This window comes from Mobula hypostoma, chromosome 10 (assembly GCF_963921235.1).
Source record: "Mobula hypostoma chromosome 10, sMobHyp1.1, whole genome shotgun sequence".
In the NCBI taxonomy this organism is placed as follows: Eukaryota; Metazoa; Chordata; class Chondrichthyes; order Myliobatiformes; family Myliobatidae; genus Mobula; species Mobula hypostoma.
This window is the reverse complement of record NC_086106.1, coordinates 51,356,907-51,381,346: the sequence shown is the minus strand read 5'-3', so window position 1 is coordinate 51,381,346 and position 24,440 is coordinate 51,356,907. Positions and strand designations below refer to the sequence as shown.

Below are 24,440 nucleotides of genomic sequence, written 5' to 3'. Positions count from 1 at the left end.
GTGGTTCGTTCTGTGCGGGAGTTCCACATCCTGTCCTGTAGCCGCGTCTTGACCTTCTCCTTGTCAAGATCCTAGTCCCAGGTCCTTCCCTAGACCTGGGTTCCAGTTCCAAGTCCCAACCAAGACCCAAGTTCAGTGTTCCTAGTCCAGGCTCCTCGTTCCTAGTTTTCTGTCCGGGTCCCATGTTTCTAGTGCAAGTCCTAGCCCAGACCCTGAATCCTAGTCTCGTCCAGGGCCTGTGTCAATTTCCAGCGTTGTTTCTTCCTTACACACCTTGCTATCTCGATAACCCTAGTCCTGTTCCCAGTACTTCAGTGTCTGTGTCTTGCATTTGGGTCTGCCATCAACGCCCACCTTGTAACATATGTTTTTGCTGAGCTCCATTCACTGCGCCAGAACTGTTATAAAGAACTATTCCTTCAACCTCGCACTCTAGCTGTCTGCCACACTGAACTTGCGAGAGTGTCTGCAGAACAAGAGGTAGCTACAAAAGCAATCAGTAACCTTGGCTGAGTTCACTGCCTGTCTTGCACAACACCTCTCTGACAATAGTGTTCCTGCTGTAACCTTGTGTGAGTTCATTGCCTGTCCTCCACAACACCTCTCTGACAATCATGTTCCTGCTGTAACTTTGTGTGAGTTCATTGCCTGTCCTCCATAACACCTCTCTGACAATCATGTTCCTGCTGTAACTTTGTGTGAGTTCACTGCTGGTCCTCCACAACACCTCTCTGACAATGGTGTTCCTGCTGTAACTTTGTGTGAGTTCATTGCCTGTCCTCCACAACACCTCTCTGACAATGGTGTTCCTGCTGTAACTTTGTGTGAGTTCCTTGCCTGTCCTCCACAACACCTCTCTGACAATGGTGTTCCTGCTGTAACTTTGTGTGAGTTCATTGCCTGTCCTCCACAACACCTCTCTGACAATGGTGTTCCTGCTGTAACTTTGTGTGAGTTCATTGCCTGTCCTCCACAACACCTCTCTGACAATGGTGTTCCTGCTGTAACTTTGTGTGACCAACCAACAGCAAATCTGCAGATGCTGGAAATTCAAGCAACACACATCAAAGTTGCTGGTGAACGCAGCAGACCAGGGAGCATCTCTAGGAAGAGGTACAGTCAACGTTTCAGGCTGAGCCCCTTCGTCAGGACTAACTGAAGGAAGAGTTAGTAAGAGATTTGAAAGTGGGAGGAGGAGGAGGAGATCCAAAATGATAGGAGAAGACAGGAGGGGGAGGGATGGAGCCAAGAGCTGGACAGGTGATTGGCAAAGGGGATATGAGAGGATCATGGGACAGGAGGTCTGGGTAGAAAGACGGGGGTGGGGGAGCAGAGGACGGGCAAGGTGTATAGTCAGCTCTCCTTTTTCTCCCTCTGTCCCTCTGACTATACCCCTTGCCCATCCTCTGGGTTTCCCCCCCACTGTCTTTCTCCCGGGTCCTCCTGTCCCATGATCCTCTCATATCCCCTTTGCCAATCACCTGTCCAGCTCTTGGCTCCATCCCTCCCCCTCCTGTCTTCTCCTATTATTTTGGATCTCCCCCTCCCCCTCCCACTTTCAAATCTCTTACTAACTCTTCCTTCAGTTAGTGCTGACGAAGGGTCTCGGCTTGAAACGTTGAATGTACCTCTTCCTAGAAATGCTGCCTAGCCTGCTGCGTTCACCAACAACTTTGATGTGTGTAACTTTGTGTAAGTTCACTGCTGGTCCTCCAGAACACCTCTCTGACAATGGTGTTCCTGCTGTAACTTTGTGTGAGTTCACTACCTGTCCTCCACAACACCTCTCTGACAATGGTGTTCCTGCTGTAACTTTGTGTGAGTTCACTGCCTGTCCACCACAACACCTCTCCGACAATGGTGTTCCTGCTGTAACTTTGTGTGAGTTCACTGCCTGTCCTCCACAACACCTCTCCGACAATGGTGTTCCTGCTGTAACTTTGTGTGAGTTCACTGCCTGTCCTCCACAACACCTCTCTGACAATGGTGTTCCTGCTGTAACTTTGTGTGAGTTCATTGCCTGTCCTCCACAACACCTCTCTGACAATGGTGTTCCTGCTGTAACTTTGTGTGACCAACCGACAGCAATTCTGCAGATGCTGGAAATTCAAGCAACACACATCAAAGTTGCTGGTGAACGCAGCAGGCCAGGCAGCATCTCTAGGAAGAGGTACAGTCAACGTTTCAGGCTGAGACCCTTCATCAGGACTAACTGAAGGAAGAGTTAGTAAGAGATTTGAAAGTGGGAGGAGGAGGGGGAGATCCAAAATGATAGGAGAAGACAGGAGGGGGAGGGATGGAGCCAAGAGCTGGACAGGTGATTGGCAAAGGGGATATGAGAGGATCATGGGACAGGAGGTCTGGGTAGAAAGACGGGGGTGGGGGAGCAGAGGACGGGCAAGGGGTATAGTCAGCCCTCCTTTTTCTCCCTCTGTCCCTCTGACTATACCCCTTGCCCATCCTCTGGGTTCCCCCCCCACTGTCTTTCTCCCGGGTCCTCCTGTCCCATGATACTCTCATATCCCCTTTGCCAATCACCTGTCCAGCTCTTGGCTCCATCCCTCCCCCTCCTGTCTTCCCCTATTATTTTGGATCTCCCCCTCCCCCTCCCACTTTCAAATCTCTTACTAACTCTTCCTTCAGTTAGTGCTGACGAAGGGTCTCGGCTTGAAACGTTGAATGTACCTCTTCCTAGAAATGCTGCCTAGCCTGCTGCGTTCACCAACAACTTTGATGTGTGTAACTTTGTGTAAGTTCACTGCTGGTCCTCCAGAACACCTCTCTGACAATGGTGTTCCTGCTGTAACTTTGTGTGAGTTCACTACCTGTCCTGCACAACACCTCTCTGACAATGGTGTTCCTGCTGTAACTTTGTGTGAGTTCACTGCCTGTCCACCACAACACCTCTCCGACAATGGTGTTCCTGCTGTAACTTTGTGTGAGTTCACTGCCTGTCCTCCACAACACCTCTCTGACAATGGTGTTTCTGCTCCGACTCTACTGAGTCAGTTGTTTAAAATTGAGCTGCAGGGCAGACATGAAGGAGGACAGAAGGAAGGGTTTAGGTCCCTCAGATGTTTTCAGGAAGTGTTCACATTTCAAGCTCTTCTCCCAGCAATGTGCCTGCATATTTTCTAGGTCATTGCTGATACAGATCTAGTATTTCTGTAACAGAGCTATGATCATGCATAATGCCTTGACAGCTCTGCCTGCAGAGGCCCAGGTCACCAACACCTGATATATGTCATTGTAACTGCTACAATAATTCATCGTTTTCTTCCTTTTCCGCCCCCTCTTTATTCGTTTCCGTGGAGTAGGGATTCAACATGAAGGGCTGAGGGGGAAGACTGGATACATATACCTCCCGAGGCCCTATATTGATAATAATGAGAAGAGGAATGTGGTCATGATTAGCATAGCATGTTGCTGAAGATTAATTTCCTGATTGATGAAGTCAAAAAGGCTGAATCGATGTCAGAAAAGGCCAAGTAGCTGGTGCTGCTCCCTGCATTTTCTTTGAGTTCTTATTGTGAACATCATGCCCACTATGTCTCTAGATATGATTTAGGGAACAGGTCCTTGCCAACTTGGAGGAGGATCCAATGCATACCCTGGCCACCCGTCTTGACTAACTGAAGCTAAGCTGAGAAGGTCAGATCACAACCCAAATGCACCTCAAGCACAGACGGTATCCTGACTAACGTTCTGGTGACAGTAGTTAAAGTCATTTCTCAAAGTTGTCATGATTACAGCGTCCTTGTGGTCCTCTGGAATATCTTTCTCTTCTGGATAGGCTATGGATTTATAACTGAGTTTTAGAGTCTTAGCAAGGATACTATCAACACTCAAGGTTTAGTTGGGTTGTGATATGGCCTTCTCAGTTTTAGTTGTTCAGGTGCGGAGGCATGGATGCAGCTGGATGCAGGTCCACTGTGCTGACAATTGAGAGTCTTCAAGGTATTCCTTCCAGCTGGACTACCTACAGCAGGCAACTCAACTGACTGGCAGCATATCCCCAGTGCTGACTCTGAAAAATCTTCAACATTCACTGAAAGAATCAGCAAGCCAGTATTACCATCTTTTCCCAGAACAACATCCCAAGTCCTGAAACCCAGGCTGCATTCAGCTGCACCAGCAGGCCACCCTGTTCACATACTGGATGTCAGACTCATGAAACAGTCACTCTGATTCAAGCTATGTTGTGTGAAGACGAAACTCAGTAGATGACAGACATGATTCAAACATGTCCTCAATGCATCTTCGAAATAATACAATATGCCATCTCATTGCTTCTTTACTCAACTCTGGGACACCTGGACAGTAAAGATGTATATATCAGGATGCTCTTTATCGACCACAGCTTAGCATCCATACCATCATCCTCTCAAAACTAACTAATACGTTTCTAGACCTTAGACCTCAATACCTCCTTATGCAATTAGATCCTTGATTTCCTCACTTGTGGACCCTAGTCAGTTCAGATTGGAAACAACATTTCCGCCACGATCTCCATCAGCACAGGTGCACCACAAGGCTGTATATGTAGCTCCCGGCTCTACTTGCTTTATACCTATTACTATGTGGCTCAGAGCAGCTCCAATGCCATATTCAAGTTTGCTGACAACACCATTGACATTGGCTGAATCAGTGGTGCTGATAAGTTAGCATATTGGAGGCTGAATATTGCCATAACAACAAACATAGATCTTCCTACTTGCCTTGGGAGTTCTCATCCGTGATCCTGACCACAGTTTATATACCACCCAGAGCCCATTATAAGCAAGCACTCGCAAAACTACATGTTGTTGTCTGCAGGCAAGACACGGTACATCCCGACACATTTCAAATTATAGTCAGCAGCTTTAGCCAGGCCTGTTTGAAGAAAACCCTGCCCAATTATCACCAGCACGTAACCTAGTGCACCAGAGGTCACAACACACTAGGCCACTGATACTTCTGTAATAAGGAATGCCTGTTGTTCCTTCCCGAGCTGCATTTTGGCAAATTGGATCATTTGACTGTACTCCTACTACCTCGATATAGACAGAGCCTGAAGAACAAGGCTCCAGAGATGAAGACAACTAAGAGATGGACGAGGGAGGCTGAGGAATGGTTACAGGATTGCCTTGAGTCAGTGGACTGGGCCGTGTTCAAAAACTCATCTGAGGATCTGAATGACTACACCAGGGTGGTAACAGACTTTATTAAAACAGTTGTGAATGAGTGTGTCCCCATGAAATCATTCAGGGTTTTCCCCAATCAAAAGCCCCGGATGAACAATGAAATCCGGAGTCTGCTGAGAGCCAGATCAGAGCCATTTAAATCTGGAGATCAAGAATCCTACAAGAGATGCAGCTATGATCTCCGCAATGCCACCTCATGGGCGAAGTAGAGGTTCCTAACTAGACTGCAATCAACGAGGGATGCTCGAATGCCATAACCTCCTACAAAATTAAATCTTGCAACTAGTAGACAGCAGAGCTTTACATCCAGATGAGCTCAATGCCTTCTACACTCTCTTTGACCACTAGAACAGGGAGGAAACGAGGAACCAATAATCCTTTGGTCTCAGTATCTGAAGGTGATGTGTGGCTGCCTTCAAGAGAGGGAATCCAAGGAGACCATCCGGTCAGGACAGAATACCTGGCCTAGTACCAAAGACCTGTGCTGACCATCTGGCTGGTTTATTTACAGAGATGCTCAACCTCTCACTCCAGCAGTGTGTGGTACCCACCTGCTTCAATCATACTGGTGCCCAGAAGAGTGTGATAACCTGTCTCAGTGACTATTGCCCAACGGCACTTACATCCACAGTAAATTAGCAGAGTTTACTCTGAAGCCTTCCCCATGAGTGGATGTAGCACAAAGGCAGCAGAGGTTTGAGAGCAGAATTTTCCTTCCCTTAGATGAGCTGTCAACCACGGCTGACGAGCCCCATCTGCCTGAAGTGACTGGTTTCAAGGCTCCAGTAACCCACTTTTGCTCTTTTTCCTGTCAGTAGAAATAGTTCCACTGGCTTAGCAGGTAAACCAGATGTGACGACCAGGAGCTGGCCTTGGTTGTCAGAGGTTATTTGAGGTGCACACCATTGGGAGCAGTTAATAAGTAGTGAGAGCTCATCCCTATTACCACCTCTCAGCTATAATAATGTTACTTATAACTCAAGAACCCAAATCAGACAACATCCTTGTGAATCAATTCTACGCCTCTAGCTGAATCACATCCTTCCTATTGAGTGGTGAACACACCTGCTCATGATATCCTAACCAATGTCTTTATACAGTAATATGATGCCTCAATTCTTATACTCAGTGGATTAACTAATGAAGGCAAACATTAATAAGTCTTCTTCCCCACCCTTTCTACCTCTGTTGCTACTTTCAGTGAAGTATGTACCTGCACATGAAGGGCTCTATTTTGAAAATGACTTCCCGGAGTTTTGATGTTTACTGTGTTATCCTGTACTGGTTTAACTTCCCAAAAAACATCACTTCACAGTTGTCTGAGTTAAATTCCATCTGCTATTCCTTTGCCCACTTTCCAAATTAATATCCTATTTTAACCTTAGACAAACTCTTCAATGTCAATTATATCACCAATTTAACCCTGTGCTAAATAATTGCGCTTTACAATCACCAGGTCTGGAAAGATGCTGCAACACAAATATTCTATTCTCTTGCAATTGGTTGGGGCAGTTTAATAACCTTGTCATCCTACAACAAATTCCACAACAACTGTTACAGAGACACCATCACAGTCTGCCTCATTAACTGTGCTACAAGTGTGTTTGCTGGATTCGTCATTTTCTCCATCCTTGGACACATGGCTCATGTAGAAGGCAAGCCTGTTTCAGAAATTGCTCAATCAGGTACCTGTGCTATAAGAGTTATTATCTAACATTACAGTGTTTTTAAATTAAGCGCTAAAATCTCTAGATCTGCATTCTCAGCTTTCTTGGAACAGCTGGGTCTAGTTAGTTAGACCCAGTGGTGGACTAAAGTTCTGGGGGATGAGTGAGGGACAGTTAGAAGGGAAATACTTTTGGGAGGGGCTAGAGTTGAGGACAAGCATATCAGACAAGCATGTAAGGAGTGAAAGGAGTGAGGCCAAAATAACCAAGGATGTAGAAAGGGGAAGTACAATGCCGATCGAGAATGAGATCAGGAGAATAGTGATGGCCATGGGAGTGAAGAGAGATGATGGGAAGGGAGATCTGGGAAGAATTGGAAAAATGGAACGGATTGGTGGTGTAGAGGATAATAATAGGAAGACAAGAACAAAGACTGTGCAACCTTTTCAAAGGAACATTTGTTGCCTTGTACAGGGAATGGTGAATGGAACTGGAAGAAGAAAGGGTTGTTTCTGCAATCAGTAAGGGAGCCCTGTTTAGCTTGATCATAACTTTTAGTTTCTGTTCAGTGGTTCAATGTTCTGTGGGACCCATTGATTGTCATTGATGAAGGTCACTATGGATCTGACGTGTTTCATTTCCTTCACCAGCAAGTGAGGCAAATGTAACACTTCAAAGTTGACAGAGAAACACCTACCTTCCATTTCCTCCTTTAAAGAATAATAAATTGAAATTATCACTGAAAGTGTCTGAAAGGTAAAACTATGAAAGTAGCAAACTTGTCTTGTTGCACTGTCAGTGGAGTGTTTTATAATTTCCTGTTTTTTTAAAAATTAATTTGTACTCTCAGTTATTCTAATGCAGACAGGTGAACAATAGTCCTATTTCTAGCACTGCTGTCTCCACTGAATGTAGAGTGTATGTGGAAAGAGATTGTCCATCCTGGTCCCAGTGACAACAACTGGCACAAAGTAGAGGGCACTTACTTGGCAACGTCACTGAGGGTTTAATTGTGGTCGAAACAGGACCCTTTAATAAAAATGTTCTCATTCCTCCAGCATCCCAATGAACAGGAATCACAAAATCTCCAAACTGAGAAAAATTGTTTTTTATTGCAATCTGGAAAATAATTAATTTGAATTAAATAAATAACATCAGTCTTTTTTTCATTGTATTTAGGTTTTGGTTTGGCTTTTATTGTGTACCCAGAGGCTCTTGCTCAGCTGCCAGTGGCCCCTCTCTGGTCCAGCTTGTTTTTCTTCATGTTGATTACTCTGGGACTCAGCAGTCAATGTGTTGCAGTAGGTAAGAATCACTTTCTTTCCTTCAATCTTTCCCACAGCCATCTGAGCTTCAGCATTTACTCACGCTGAACTGTGCACATACAATCTCAGAATAACCAAGACTATCATCACTGAGATCTATGGTATTCTGTGGGAGATCATTTGCTTGCACTTCCATCAACTACCACGTGAAGTGATCTTCCTTAAAGTGCCACTTTGCGTTTTCAAAATCTGTTCCGTCTATTTCATCTTTGAATTTCTTCTAGCTTTCTTGCAGTTATAACCTATGACTGTTGCCATAATTTTTATGAACCTATCGGGACCCTGTCATTGTATCCAAGTTCCTTTCAGAGATGATACAGGCAATATTTTAGCTGAAGTCCTGTACAAATTGCAGTCTTTTCCTGTACGTGCGTTCGGACCCCAGAGTTAAAGCAAGGAATCATAAGCAGAGGTAGTGTAGGTTTTCACCAATAAAACGGCAGAGGCACTTCATGTTTCAGAAAAGCCATAGCAACTCGTGTATTGAACACCAGAAACTGAACGCAGTGTGCTAAAAACCATTTATGTATGTAATACCCTGGTTAACATTTCTATTGCTATGCTATGAGGTACTTATTTTAGCAGTTTTCTGTAAAAGCAGTGTGTCCTGCTGATATGAGTGTTTTGGCTTTGGCTAAAGACAGGGAGCCATGTTATCCAAATTAGGCATGTTGTCAGCAAATCAGGAGTGGGAGGACATGGAATATGCTCAACAGTGAGTGGGAAGAGTTTTCTGAAGGATAGTAGTCTAGCTTAGGATTTTTTTTTTGGTGAGAGGTGTAGAGAAAAGAGTACCAGGGAAAATGCCTAGAGGTTCCCATCTGAAGTGGAGACCCTGTTGCAAAGAATGCTTCGCGAGGATTCCGAGAAGGAAAGTTCTACCCGTGGTTGGTGAGGAGAATTCAACACGGTGAGTAAAGCTACTCACAGTCACTACAGAAATGAGCTCCAATGTTTATGTGCACATTTAGACTGGTTTGGGTCCTTTATCTGTTATGGTCCCTTTTATCTTTCTTTGTTAATTCTTTGATAAAGTTGAAAAATGTCAAATATACTTAGACTGGGAGTGTGAAGGACAGGAAAACCTTCAGAAAGTAACTCGGCAGATGCTTGAACAGAAAAGGAAGTCGAGAAACTTCAGAGGGACCCAGTAAGGGAGTGGCCTGGCATCTTGGAGAGAACACATTCCAATTAATATATCAAGGTCAACGCTGAGGTGCAAAACCCTATTCCTGAGGGCTTAGTGGAACCAATTTTGGATGTATCCAAACAGATTGAGAGTATTTATTCTGGAGCTGTCCTTGACACAGGTTCTAAAGTGACTTTACTCTACAGACCCTTTTCACAACCAGTATTGACGCATTTACCATTGATACCACTCAGTGACATAGAAAGTTGGGGGCTTAGTAGTGGTGATTACCCATATGATGGTTATTTGTTGTTGAAACTGTAGTTTTTGGAAGCAGATATTGGAGTAGCTGAGACTCTTGATACATTAGTGTTGGTCTGTTGGATCCGGTTGTAAAAGGATTATTGTGGGAATTGTTCCATTATTGTGAGAACGAGTGCCGCCATTGTGAGAAGGTTTGTGGGAGCATGCAAGGAGAGAAATAGACAGAATTTTTTGAAAACTTTTCTATTGGCCTGGTGTTCAGAGCAGCTTTTGAGAAGGTGCAAGTTCCTCCTAAGCAGGATGATCAGCATAAACGAGGAACTGTGTGGTACACCCAGCCCAAACCCATTGTATTACATCCGGGGGAAGTAGCTAGAGTGATGGGAAACCCCATTCTCCCTGTAATGCCCAATGCCGAGGCCGAGATCATGAAGAACAGCCACACTTATCTGTTGGAGTAATAGTGAGACCTGAACTACAGAAACCTTCAGCTATACACATAAACAGGATGACAGTGATCGTCAGGAACGCTTCAGAGAGGGAGGTCATGCTCAGATGTGGGTTGCCGATGGCACATCTTTTTCCTATGAGGCTAATGTCTAGTTTTCTGGTGAGAAAACTAGGAGAGAGACAGTCTCCCGGATTGGGAAAGTTAACAGCAAAGTCATTCAACTTTGGTGACTCCCCAGTACCTGAGAGATGGAAAAGGAGTCTAAAGGAGAAGATGTTGAAGTTCAAAAATCTTTTTTCTACTGACGAATTTGATGTGGGTTGCTCCAAGAGTACTCACCACACTATCCGAGTGACAGAGGAAACAGCTTTCAGAGAAAGGTCTCAACGGTTAGCACCAGCTGAGGTGAAAGATGTCAGAAGCATCTGCTGAAGCTGAAGGAAGCTTGAATTATTAGAGTTGAGATGTCCCTATATGTCACTCATAGTCCCATTGAAGTGGTAAGGAAAAGAATGGGAAGGAACAAATGTGTGCTGACTATTGGACACCGAACTGATGTCTAGTTGCAGACCAATGTACTGTTCCATGGATCGAGTATGCTCTGGCCTCTCTGAGTGGATAAAAATGGTTCAGTGCTTTGAATCTAAGGAGTGGGTATTATCAGACACAGGATGGAAGCTGATAAAGAGAAGATGGCATTCATATGTCTACTTGGGTTCCTTCAGTTTGAAAGAATGCTCTAGGGCATATCAGGAACACTGGCCGCTTTCCAACATGTCATGGAGAAGACTGTTGGGAACATGAACCTGCTTGAGGTACTCGTGTGCTTGGATGATCTCATAATATTTGGCTCCACACTGGAGGAGAATGAGATGAGGCTGCTGAAGGTTTTAGACCACCTGAAGGCGGAAGGGTTAAAACTGTCACTGGACAAGTGCCAGTTCTGTAAGACGTCAGTCAACTACATCGGGCATATAGGAATAGCTATGGATCCATCCAAAATAGAGGAGGTGACCACATGGCCAAGACAAAGAATGTGAGTGCCCTACATTCATTCCGTAGAGTCTGTGGGTACGACTGGAGATTTGTGAAGGACCATATCAGAATGCGCCATCCTTTGAATCAGCTTCTGTGTGGATACCCTCCCTTGGGGAAGAAAGGGAAGAGAACAAAAAGAGAAGAAGGCAAAGTTTACCTTTGCCCTTCGGAGCCTTTCGGGAAAAGATAGAATGCAAAATGTGAAGAGGCCTTTCAATTGCTGACTAAAGCACCTTTGCAAACCCCCAGATGCCATATGTACAGCATACAGATGCCAGCTCTGAGAGCTTAGGTATTGCCCTATATCCGGACCAAGCTAATGGGTTGAGACCTGTTGCTTTTGTCAACTGGAGTCTGTCACCATCCAAACAAAACTATCCTACTCACAATTTGGAGTTTCTGGTGTTGAAATGGGCTGTAGTGAATACATTAAGTAACTATCTATATGGTGCCAAGATCGAGGTGAGGACTGACAACAACCCACTAACTTATATCCCGACCTCAGTGAAGATGGATGTCACAGGGTCATCGCAGGTTGACAGCATTATCTGCTTATGGTTTCAGCCTGAAATATCAGCCAGAGAGTTGTAAGATTGATGCAGATGTCTCGTCCCAGTCTTTACTTGAGGTGCCAAAAAAGGACAGAGAGTGGGAGGGCATTCCTGCCTCTGATGTTAAGGAAATTGGAGGTCCTGAAATCATGAAATTCATTTGAATACTGTTACTACAAATGGTTTGTAATAATGGTTTAATAAATTCCAAAGTCATTTTATTTTAGTAGTTTTCTGTAAAAGCAGTGTGTCCTGTTAGAAAGAGTGTTTTGGCTTTAGCTAAGGATAAAGAGCCATGCTGTCCAAATTAGGAATGTTGTGTCAGCTAATCAAGAGTAGGATGGCATGGAATATTCTGGAGAGCTGGGTAGGAAGTGTTTTCTGAAAGGAAGTAGTCTGGTTTGGGGTCTTTTGGTGGGAGGTGCGGAGAGAAGAGCACCAGGGAAGATGCCTAGAGGATCCCATCTGAAAGGGAGACCCTAATGCAAGGAGGGATTGGCAAGGCAGAGGATTCCAAGAAGAGTTCTACCTGTGATGGGTGAAGAGAATTCTGTGCCGTCAGTAAAGCTACTGCCAGATACCACAGAAATGAGCTCCAATGTTTATGTGCACATTTAGTTTAACTGAATGGGCCATTTTATCTTTCTTTTAATAATAATAATAATACCAAGTACTTTACTGATCCTAAGTGAGAAATTCTTCCATTATGCAGCAACATTTAAAAACTCACTCAGCAGTGTGCAGACTTAATAGTCATGTACAGAATAATAATATACTCAATAATAATTTACCAATGTGCAATAATAATGTACAAAATAATAAAACAGAAATTATTGTACTGTGATCTGTGTCCTCCTATCACACAGAGATGAACTGTTGTATACACTTATTGCAGTTGATAGGAAAGAATTTCTGTAACAATCCTTGTGACAGTGGTGCTGAATGAGTCTATTCGAAAGGGTGTTCCACTGCTTATTCAGTAGGTCATGGAGAGGATGTGCCAGATTTTCCATAATAGATAACAGTTTGTTTAGTGGCCTCTTCTCCACCACTAACTCAAGAGACCAGGTTGTAGCTGAGGATAGATCCAGCCTTTTTGATGAGTTTATTTAGTCTTTTTGTATCACCAGCACTGATGCTGCTCCCCAAAATAAAGCAGCAAAGGAGACTGCAGTCGCTGCAATAGACTGATAAAAGATCTCCAGCATCCTGCTGCACACATTGAAGGATTCAGCTTCTTTTTCATTTCCTGTTAACTGTTTGGTAAAGCTGAAAATTGGTAAATATATTTTCTTTATAATTTTATCTGGGTGTACACTCTGTCACTTCTGGGCTATTTACACAACATCCACTCAAATTAAGATTCCTTTAATGGGAGCATCCCAAAATTCCTATTTGGTTGAACCCCAGATTATACTGACCCTAGATGTGCATTGCTTATGAAAGACAGCCTTTTCACCGCTCAGTCACATGACTGTTAGCAGAGTTATCTAGCTAGCGAAATTGGTGTGCAAACCCTAGTGACAGTGTTACATGTGATTATGGTCATCGCATCAGACCAGCCTCTTAAAGTGAACCCCAACTCAATCTCGGTGGTTCCACCAATTACATTATCCTACAGTAGCAATATTCTCTCACATTTTTAAGAAACTCACAAAGTTAAGTTTAAGCAGTATTTGAGACAGGCTCATTTTGCCTCTCTCATTCTGAAGCTATATTTTGGCTGTGTTCCCAGTCTGAAGGCAAAGAAAGGCTGGAATGTAACTGACAGTACAGGAAATCCATGCTGTAGAGAATACTGAATGGCCAGAAGCATTTCATTAATTCTAGAATTGATCATAAATTTGGTCTGATGGATTCCTTTTGTTCAGTGACTCAAGAAGTTTAAAATGTCACAAATGTTGTCCATTCTGTACCAGCCCACTCCAAGGCCAGTAAAGCATTTTCACACCTTCAACGTCTTCCGTGCAGGAACGACATCCAGCCAGCCTTTTAATGGCTCCAATCCACCAAACTGAAGGCAGGCTTTGTCTCCCACCTACTGTAGACAGGTTACTCATTGTAACATGCCCCACTGCTGAAATCTTCCACTGGATGCAGAGACAACTGTATCCCCTGCCCTTATTCCTCTCTCTACCTCCTGTTAAAGCCCTCAAGGAGAGAAGACCTTGCTGTGTCATTGACCCCGGTGGCTGTGACTGAACAGACTCTTGGTTTTTTGATCTCCCCTTTGCTCAAACACAGCAGCATTAACCTGTCAGGGAGCTTATTGCCAATAGTTACTCAGGGAAAAGAGTGAGAAAAGAAGCATCAAAGTGATCATCCTGCTTCAGTACAGACATGTCATACTTCTACCATGAGTTCACACTTCAATTATTAGCTTGCAAAATGTTGCAAGTCTCTGCAATGTTTTAAAAAAGAATTTGGATGGAAGGAACTGCCCACATCTCTTCTGCTCTGCAGGGAGTTAGATCACCCAGTGCTGTATTTCTCTGAAGAGTTCTATATGTAATTAATTAAATACTCATCTCGTTTAACATTTATTTTATTAGAGGCAGTAATAACAACTCTCCTGGACCAGTTCCCTCGGCTTCTGCGACCAAGGCGTTTACTTCTCACAGCTGCTGTTTGCCTGTCATTTTATTTCCTCAGCTTGACTTGTGTAACACAGGTAGGGCGCACTTTAATTGTTTTAGTGTTTTCATGTGCTATAGCTAAACATATTAAGTCATATAGGGCGACACAGTATCGTAGTGATTAGCGTAATGCATTACAATGCCACCTGTAAGATCAGGGTTCGGTTCCCATCACTGTCCGTAAGGAGTTGGTGCGTTAACCCTGCGACCACATAGGTCTCCTCACACATTAGAAAAAAAGTTTAAGCATTAATAAGGGTTAGTAAGTTGTGGACACGCTATGTTGCACCAGACACTTGCAGGCTGCAACCAGCACAGATTCGGACTGTTAGTCATTGATGCAAAACAATGTATTTCACTGTTTGGGCGCCACGGTAGTGTAACCGGTACTGTGACATTATTGCAGCTCGGGGCATCAGAGTTTAGAGTTCAATTCCAGTGCCATGTGTACGTCCACCCCGTGGAATGTATATGTTTTCACTGGGAAGGTTAATAGGTCATTGCAAATTGTTCCGTGATTAAGTTAGGGTTAAAGCGAGGTTGTCAGGGTTTGCTGGGGCAGCTTGGCTCAAAGGGCCAGAGGGGCCTACTCCACTTAATAAGTAAATAAGTCATGAATTTCAAATGATTAAAAAATAAAGAACGGACAGTTGTTTTACCCTAATTCACATTTTTCTCTAAATCACATACCATTCTGATCTGGAAATACATTATATCAGAATGCCAAAGCTGGAAGTCCAGTGCAGTGCATTGAAAGCATTTCCAGTGCAGTGAAGCAATTCCAGTGAGGTGAAGTGGAAGTATTTCCAGTGCAGTGTGGTGCAGTGAGACATTTCCAGTGCAGTGCTGTGCAGTGAGACATTTCCAGTGCAGTGCTGTGCAGTGAGACATTTCCAGTACAGTGTGGTGCAGTGAGACATTTCCAGTGCAGTGTGGTGCAGTGAGACATTTCCAGTGCAGTGTGGTGCAGTGAGACATTTCCAGTGCAGTGCTGTGCAGTGAGACATTTCCAGTGCAGTGCTGTGCAGTGAGACATTTCCAGTACAGTGCTGTGCAGTGAGACATTTCCAGTGCAGTGCTGTGCAGTGAGACATTTCCAGTACAGTGTGGTGCAGTGAGACATTTCCAGTGCAGTGTGGTGCAGTGAGACATTTCCAGTGCAGTGTGGTGCAGTGAGACATTTCCAGTGCAGTGTGGTGCAGTGAGACATTTCCAGTACAGTGCTGTGCAGTGAAACATTTCCAGTGCAGTGCTGTGCAGTGAGACATTTCCAGTACAGTGCTGTGCAGTGAGACATTTCCAGTGCAGTGTGGTGCAGTGAGACATTTCCAGTGCAGTGTGGTGCAGTGAGACATTTCCAGTGCAGTGCTGTGCAGTGAGACATTTCCAGTGCAGTGTGGTGCAGTGAGACATTTCCAGTGCAGTGTGGTGCAGTGAGACATTTCCAGTGCAGTGCTGTGCAGTGAGACATTTCCAGTACAGTGCTGTGCAGTGAGACATTTCCAGTACAGTGTGGTGCAGTGAGACATTTCCAGTGCAGTGTGGTGCAGTGAGACATTTCCAGTGCAGTGTGGTGCAGTGAGACATTTCCAGTACAGTGCTGTGCAGTGAAACATTTCCAGTGCAGTGCTGTGCAGTGAGACATTTCCAGTACAGTGCTGTGCAGTGAGACATTTCCAGTGCAGTGCGGTGCAGTGAGACATTTCCAGTGCAGTGTGGTGCAGTGAGACATTTCCAGTACAGTGTGGTGCAGTGAGACATTTCCAGTGCAGTGTGGTGCAGTGAGACATTTCCAGTGCAGTGCTGTGCAGTGAGACATTTCCAGTGCAGTGTGGTGCAGTGAGACATTTCCAGTGCAGTGTGGTGCAGTGAGACATTTCCAGTGCAGTGCTGTGCAGTGAGACATTTCCAGTGCAGTGCTGTGCAGTGAGACATTTCCAGTACAGTGCTGTGCAGTGAGACATTTCCAGTGCAGTGCTGTGCAGTGAGACATTTCCAGTACAGTGCTGTGCAGTGAGACATTTCCAGTGCAGTGCTGTGCAGTGAGACATTTCCAGTGCAGTGTGGTGCAGTGAGACATTTCCAGTGCAGTGTGGTGCAGTGAGACATTTCCAGTGCAGTGCTGTGCAGTGAGACATTTCCAGTGCAGTGCTGTGCAGTGAGACATTTCCAGTGCAGTGTGGTGCAGTGAGACATTTCCAGTGCAGTGCTGTGCAGTGAGACATTTCCAGTACAGTGCTGTGCAGTGAGACATTTCCAGTGCAGTGCTGTGCAGTGAGACATTTCCAGTGCAGTGCTGTGCAGTGAGACATTTCCAGTACAGTGCTGTGCAGTGAGACATTTCCAGTACAGTGCTGTGCAGTGAGACATTTCCAGTACAGTGCTGTGCAGTGAGACATTTCCAGTGCAGTGCTGTGCAGTGAGACATTTCCAGTGCAGTGTGGTGCAGTGAGACATTTCCAGTGCAGTGTGGTGCAGTGAGACATTTCCAGTGCAGTGCTGTGCAGTGAGACATTTCCAGTGTGGCACAATGAAGTGTTTCCAGTTCAATGCAGTGAGGTGAAAATATTTCCAGCGTTTGGACTGCAGAAGGTGTCTGAACATCACCTTTCTAACATCTGTGGAAGCTGGCTATTTGAACTTCAGCAAGGCTTGTCTGGAAGTTTAGGTCCCATAAATCCAGGGGCGGCCAGTTCATGGATTGAAAATTGGCTTGGGAATAGGAAGAAGAAGATGTTGGTTGAAGATTGTTTCTCATAATAGAGACCGCTAACCTGTGGTGCACTGCATGGGTCCGTGTTGGGATCCTTATTATTCATTATTTATATGAATGATCTGGACGCAAATGCACAAGGATTGATCAATAGATTTGCAAATTACACAAAACACTGGACAACAGCAATTTTGCTTTCTGAATATTTTTGGGTGTATCTTATGGATTTTGGGCTGCTGATCATGAAAACCACCATGAAATTTCCCTTTCACACACCATTTTTAAAATATCACTTATATTTGTTATTTTAATTCATAATTCAAGTTAATTAAAATATTACAGACAATGTAAACTGAAAAGTTTTCTGCCTTGTCCAGACATGCCTGGGAATGCTCAGGCAGCGGGCATGGTACACAGCAGGACAGGTTTTAGAAGAGCTATAAAAACATCACACACACACCATTCTATGCGTGGTGCTTACATGTATATCGGATTGCTATCATGTAGACGCACATGCTCTATGCGCATAGAATATTGTGTGTTCTCATTATAACAAAGTAATTGTATTTTGAGGAGTATTTGTGATGGCAAAAATGGTGCATCAATGATGCAACAGATGCGATACTTTCTGTTATATTTGTGGGGAGTATATGCTTAAAACTCAAAGATAGAGCGTGACTGCTCTGATTTAGAAAGCCTATAAGCTCCACTTGGGGTGTAAAATTGGCGACCAAGACAAAGCCTGGGCTCCTCACATTTGTTGCATAACATACGCTGTCAATCTTCGAGTTGGCTCAGAGGTACTCGGAAATCAATGCCGTTCACTATCCCAATAATATGGCTAGAGTAGAAGAATCGTGTGACAGACTGTTACATCAATCTGACCAGTGCCTGCTTTCTCTTCTGAAGTCAATAAATCCATTGCATACCCCAATCTCCCTTCAGCCACAAGACCTGTGCCACATGACGATAATGTTGGATCTCTCTTTATTTTCTGATCGTTATTATTCTTCCGGGATTCAGCAATGATGAACAGTCTTAATTCCAAGATTTTGATTTACTTTAGAGTACAAACAAACATACAAATACTAAGCAAATTAAATAAAGAGCTGAGAAATGACGTGAAAACAGGATAAAAGATGGTGTCCCTGAAAAATCCATCAATTTTATAGATAAGATAAAAAAATTACTTAGATAGGATTGAATTATTAACAGGCTATATAATTAAAATTATTACATCATATGGGTAATGTGGTAATACATAGCCTATGAAAAATGGGTTATGTGATAAACCGTTAGCTTAGTTGCTATACCACTTTCTGCCCGTGTGTAAAAAACTGAGTTTGTTTAAAAAGTATTATTTGAAAAGAGCAATGTTTTCTAACAGCCCCCCCTTTTGATTCTATAAGGGACCCTGGCAGAAATACATCTGAAAATTCAGAGTAACCACTTTTAAGCAAACACAAAATTTGTAGATTATGATAATAATGTCTAATAAAAATGTCCAATAATTATATTCATACTTGAACTCTTCCCATGGTACTTTCCTTAACTTGGAGTCACATTAGTTCACTTGCAGTAGCTGGTGTGTATCCACTTACTTTTAGCTTCATCCTGAATTGATAACTAACAGTACTTGGTAAGGACCTTCCCACGAGCTCCCAGGGCTTCCTTATGCAGTTTCTTGACCAGGATCCACTTGCCAGGAATCAAGGTACATCCTCTTTTTGATAGACTACTCTATACAGACTGGAACCTATTGAGAAGCAAACTGAGCAGCTTGTGTTAGTTTTGTACGATAATGAACTGAACTATCGGACAGAACTTGTATGTCAGCCTCTCTGAGATCCTGGTAATGATATCAGTCACCCTGTCATCATTTCAAATGGACTCAGTTTTGTTTTCTTGTTTGGGGTTACCAAATGGAGAGCTGCAGGCCATGGTACACCTTCCTCATGATACTTAGTCAGTCATTGTTTGATAATGCCTTTCATTCTTTCAACTTGTCCTGATGACTCTGGATGATACGGGCAACGAAAAGACCATACAATGTTCATCAACCAACTTAATTCTTGACAAACATTTCCAGTGAAATGCGTCCCTTGGTTAAAGTGAATATGACATGACAATCTCCATCTGGGACTAGTCTTTCGTCAGTATTTTGCCTGTGTGTGGCAGTGGCCTTACTTATGGGACAGCTTCTGCCCATCTTCAAAATTTGTCCACTATTTCAAACACATCTGAATATTGTTGGCACTTCAGTAAATTAACGTAGATGTAAAACTGGACCAGGTGGGGCAGGAGTACTTAGTTGAGGTAGCTTCTCCATCAATCCAATGATTCTTTTTTGGCACATCATACATCTCACAAATGTTTGTCAAACTTGCATCCTGAACTTTGGATTCCACCAACATTGGGAGAATCTGTTGACCACCTTTTTGCACTCTATTGTGTACTAAGCAGTGTATCTGCTGTGCCAGGTAAGGAAGCAGCTCAGCTGGGGCTACCAGTCTCTGGTAGTCGTGTGAATAGCCATGAGGGATTTCAATATGCAGGTAGGTTAGGAAAATCAGAAGGGAGAATTCTAGAAGGAAGAATTTCTAGAGGGCCTGCGAGATGGCTTTTTAGAGCAGCTCATGGTTGAGGCCTTTGTAAGATGATGCTGGAGAGCAAGTAATGGGGGAAAAGGAAATGTAGGACCAACTGAATAAGTATTTTGCATCCGTCTTATTATGGAAGACACTAGCAGTTTAGTGGAAGTTCCTGGTGTCAGGGGTCATGAAGTGTGTGAAGTTAGAGAGAAGATTCTTGGGAAACTGAAAGGTCTGGAGATAAGTCACCTGGACCAGGTGGTGCACACCCCAGGGTTCTGAAAGAGGTGGCTGTAGAGATTTTGGAGGCATGAGAAATGATCTTTCAAGAATCACTAGATTCTGGAATGGTTCCAGAAGACTGGAAAATTGCATATGTCACTCCACTCTTCAAGAAGGGAGAAGGCAGAAGAAAGGAAACTACTGTATTGGCAGTTAGTGTGACTTCAGTGGTTGAGAAAATGTTGATTCAATTATTAAGACTAAAAGATATAGGAACATCAAGTCTGCTCTGCCAATTCATCATGGCTGATCCAATTTTCCTCTCACACCATCTCCTGCCTTCTCCCCGTATCCCTTCATGCCCTGACCAATCAAGAATCTATCGATCTCTGCCTTAAATATTCATAAATACTTGGCCCCACAGCTGCCTGTAGCAAAGAATTCCACAGATTCACCACCTTTGCCTGAAGAAATTCCCCCTCATTATGCTCTAAACGAATGTCCTTCTATTCTGAGGCTGTGTCCTCTGGTCTTAGATTTTCTCATCATAGGAAACATCTTCTGTGCATTCATTCTATCAAGGCCTTTCACCATTCAAAAGGGTTCAATGAGGTCACCCCTCATTCTTCTAAATTCCAGCAAATACAAGCCCGGAGCCATCAAACGTTCTTCACCTGACAAGTCATTCAATCCTGGAATCATTTTTTGTGAGCCTCCTTTGAACCCTCTCCAGTTTCAGCATATCATTTCTAAGATAAGGGGCCAAAAACTGCTCACAAGACTCAAAGTGAGGCCTCACCAGTGCTTTATAAAGTCTCAACATCACATTCTTGTTTTTATATACTAGTCCTCATGAAAGGAATGCTAACATTGTATTTGCCTTCCTTACCACAGACTCAACCTGCAAATTAACCTTTAAGGAATCCTGCAAAAGGACTCACAAATCCTTCTGCACCTCAGTTTTTTTGTGTTTTCTCTCCATTTTGAAAAAGTCAACCCTTTCATTTCTTCTACCAAAGTGCATGACCATACACTTCCCGACACTCTATTCCTTCTGCCATTTCTTTGCGCCTTCTCCTAATCTGTCTAATTCCTTGCTTAGCTTCTCTACTTCCGCAAAACTACCTGCCACTCCACCTATCTTCATACTGTCTGCAAACCTTGCAACAAACCCACCAATTCCATTCCTTGTGGCTAGGGGGATCAGAAGGTATGGAGGGAAGGCTGGTGCAGGGTTCTCAGTTGGATGATCAGCCATGATCATAATAAATGGCGGTGCAGGCTCGAAGGGCCGAATGGCCTATTCCTGCACCTATTTTCTATGTTTCTATGTTTCTATCATCAAAATCCCGACTTGTCAGGGAAGACTTTCCCTTGAGGAAACCATGCTGACTGGCCTATTTTTGTCATATGCCTCCAACTACCCTGAGGCCTCATCTTTAATACTCGACTCCAATTTCTTCCCAACTACTGAGGTCAGACAAACTGGTCTGTAGTTTCCTTTCTTCTGCCTCTCTCCCTTCTTGAAGAGTGGAGTGATATTTGCAATTTTTCAGTCTTCAGGAACCATTCTAGCATTTAGTGCTTCTGGTAATCCATTAAGTATAAGGTCTCAGGGTACTTGGAGGCACATGATAAAATATGCCGCAGTCAGTATGGTGTCCTCAAGGGAAAATTTTGTCTGACAAATCTGTTGGAATTCGTTAAAGTAGTAACAAGCAGGATAGACAAAGCAGAATCAGCTGATGTTGTGTACTTGGATTTTCTGAAGACATTTGACAAGTTGCCTCACATGAGGCTGATAACAAGCTACGAGCCCAGGATATTACAGGAGAGATTCTAGCATGGATAAAGTTGTGGCTGATTGGCAGGAGGCAAAGAGTGGGAATAAAGGGAGTCGTATCTCCATACTCGATCATCATTTAATACCCCTCCATTTTCCATCCAGTATCACCTTTTTTCATTTGAGCATTGAACTTGCACTTCTTGAATATTTTGCAAGTTCATCTGTGACAGTCTTAACTTGATTGCAGTTATTGGGTTTTCCTCCATTTCTTCCATTTTCTTTATTCCTTCTTTCACTGCCCTTTTAACAGTTTTGTCTGCAAATGCATTTCTTTGGCTTTCCATTGTGGTAAGTTTAGAGTGACCTTTTCATTTTAATACTACAACTTCTGATGGTAGTTGCATGACTTGATAAGTTCTTGTACTAGTTCGCCATTTTTGATTGGCATTCCCATGGCTGTAAGAAATTCTTTTTATTTGAATAGATTTCCAAAGTTATGAATGACTCCAAATGCATTTCGAGAATCTGTGTAGATATTGTAGTTTTCCTTCTGCAAGCTTACAGGCTTCATTTAAAGCTTTCATCTCTACCTGTAGTGCAGAGAGAGGCAGCAGGAGCCATATTTCCTGAGCCTATCACTTTATTTTCTGCGACAACAGCCCAACCAGCCATTCAAATTGCTGGTTGAGAAGCCATCAGTGTACAGAACCAGATCAGGGTTCAACAAAGGCAATTTTGTATGATAATTTGCCTCGTCTTTGCTTGTTACTGTCCTTGCACAGGCATGATTAACATTAGTCTTCCATGTCCACTGACAACAGTATACATATGCTAACAGATGTTCACTCTACCACTGCAGGTGAAGGCTACAGGACTGGGCCTAAACACTTTTGCAACTTTGACCACATTTCCATTTCATCTTCAGTTGTAGCCTGAAATTGTGCCATCCAATCAACGTTATCCTTCCCTTGTGAGTGGAGTTTGAGCTTCCTGTCAAGCATGTTGTTGACCTTGTGGTGAAATTAATTTCTTATGCCAACAATATCTAGCTCAATGTCCTCTTCTACCACATAATTTGCATATCCAATTCTGCTTGTTCTGTTAGCTAGCAGGTGGAGTCTGTTGACCCAAACTTATTTGGATGTCAATATCCCATTCTACTTGTTTGGCATCTTGCACTAGTTCACTGGAGGAAACGGTACTTTCACTCCAATTTGCTTTTGTTAGCTTCACAATTTTGGCAACATCTGATTTCAAACTATCCATGAAAGTCAACTTGAGGGGCCCATATATGGCGTCTTTGATATTATCTTCGTTTATTCCTGGGACTCCCAAGTAACTGAGCCAAACTCTCTTATAGAGGTCTTCATATTCAGAAACATCTTCTGAAGGCTTGTGTTTGCAATCAACCACTTTCTTCCAATCAATCTGCTTTGGGGCTTGGCCTCCCAACCATGCCTTCATTGCTCTCAATCAGCTGGGAAATCCTATTTCTCTTCTCCTACACTATCTTCATCTCACTGTGTTAATTCATTTATTTGCTGAGTTGTTAGCATTGTAGCTAACATTTGAATGCCATTACATAGATGCAATTTGTATATATTCTTAATTTGTTGAAGTACAGCCCAAGTCCTTAAGCTTCCTATTTTAGGATATGGGAACGTCTCTGGACCATTTATGAATTTTTTCCAGATATGGTGGTTGATGACAACCTTTCATACTCTCTGCCCTCAGTCTTGCATGCTTTCACTCAGTTTGTACTGAGGCAAGTCTTGCCATGGCTGCCAGACCTATTACCTCATTACTGTCTTCACCATTGAAGTTCCTTGGAGTTCCCAAGGTGTCGCTGTTTCTGGAGACTAATCAGTGTTGGCTGCCTTTCAACATGCTTGACATCACCATTAACACCACTCACCAAAGTCTTCCCGATGCCACGCAGATTCACCTCATTTCACTTTGCAACTCTGAACAGAGCTCTTGACTACGGATAAACTTTGTTGTTAATGCAGGGATCTGTTTTTCTGCTGTTTTATTATCTTTTAGCATGTTATGCATTTTTTTCTATATCAGCAGGTTCGCATTTCAAAGTATTGATCTGGATTGCAGCTCAACACCGTCGCGCCTTTGCATCTCCGTTGCGGTTTGCTAGCGTCCAAGCTGTCTTTTTAGTTCCCAACCACATCTTTCTGATCTTCTGACATATCGCTTCAACATCACTTATAAGCTAGTCCTCACTAAACTTCGTATCAATAGCGCATTTCTTCCATATTTCTTTACCAACCATATCAAGTGTATATGCACACTTAAGTAAGTGATTAAGATTTCAGCTAACTTTTCTCTCTCAGCTTTACCCTACCTCCTTCCCTTCCTTCACTCTCTCCAAATACCCAGCATACACAAATGCGCCCCCCCCCCGCCCGAGTGGTTCTCCTCCCTATCTCCTTCCCTTTGCTCCATATTCCACTACCCTCTCCTACCAGGTTCCAACATCTTCTGCCCTTTGTTGCTTCCACCTATCACCTCCCAGTTTTGACAATGTTCCCACTCCACTCCTCCCTCAACTGTCTGTCACCTCTACCTCACTCAGATCCATGTATCACGACCAGTTTATGCTCTCCCCCCCTCTTCCACCCTTTAATAGTGCTATTGCCCTTGTTGCATTCCAATCCAGATGATGGGCCTCCTGAGGGATGGCAGCTGCCCATTCCTCTCCATTAGTACTGCCTGACTGGCTGAGTTCCTCAAGAACCTTTGTGTGCTGCTCCAGATTTCCAGCATCTGTGCTCTTGTGTCTCCATATTTTCAATTCCATTTTTCAGAACCTGCATCATAGTATAATAACTAGACATTGTATACAGCTGTTCAATAACAATTTCAGTAGTCC

The 24,440-nt window shown here is 43.5% G+C and overlaps 1 protein-coding gene across 1 annotated transcript in view; it reads left to right on the top strand.

Moving 5' to 3' along the window:
• The window catches only part of LOC134352897 (sodium- and chloride-dependent neutral and basic amino acid transporter B(0+)-like), a 107,036-nt gene that overhangs the window by 68,125 nt on the left and 14,471 nt on the right, over positions 1-24,440 (top strand). The window contains exons 8-10 of the mRNA XM_063060483.1: positions 6,640-6,868; positions 8,030-8,155; positions 14,161-14,279. Coding sequence (XP_062916553.1) covers positions 6,640-6,868; positions 8,030-8,155; positions 14,161-14,279 — 474 coding nt within the window. The remainder of the gene's footprint in view (positions 1-6,639; positions 6,869-8,029; positions 8,156-14,160; positions 14,280-24,440) is intronic.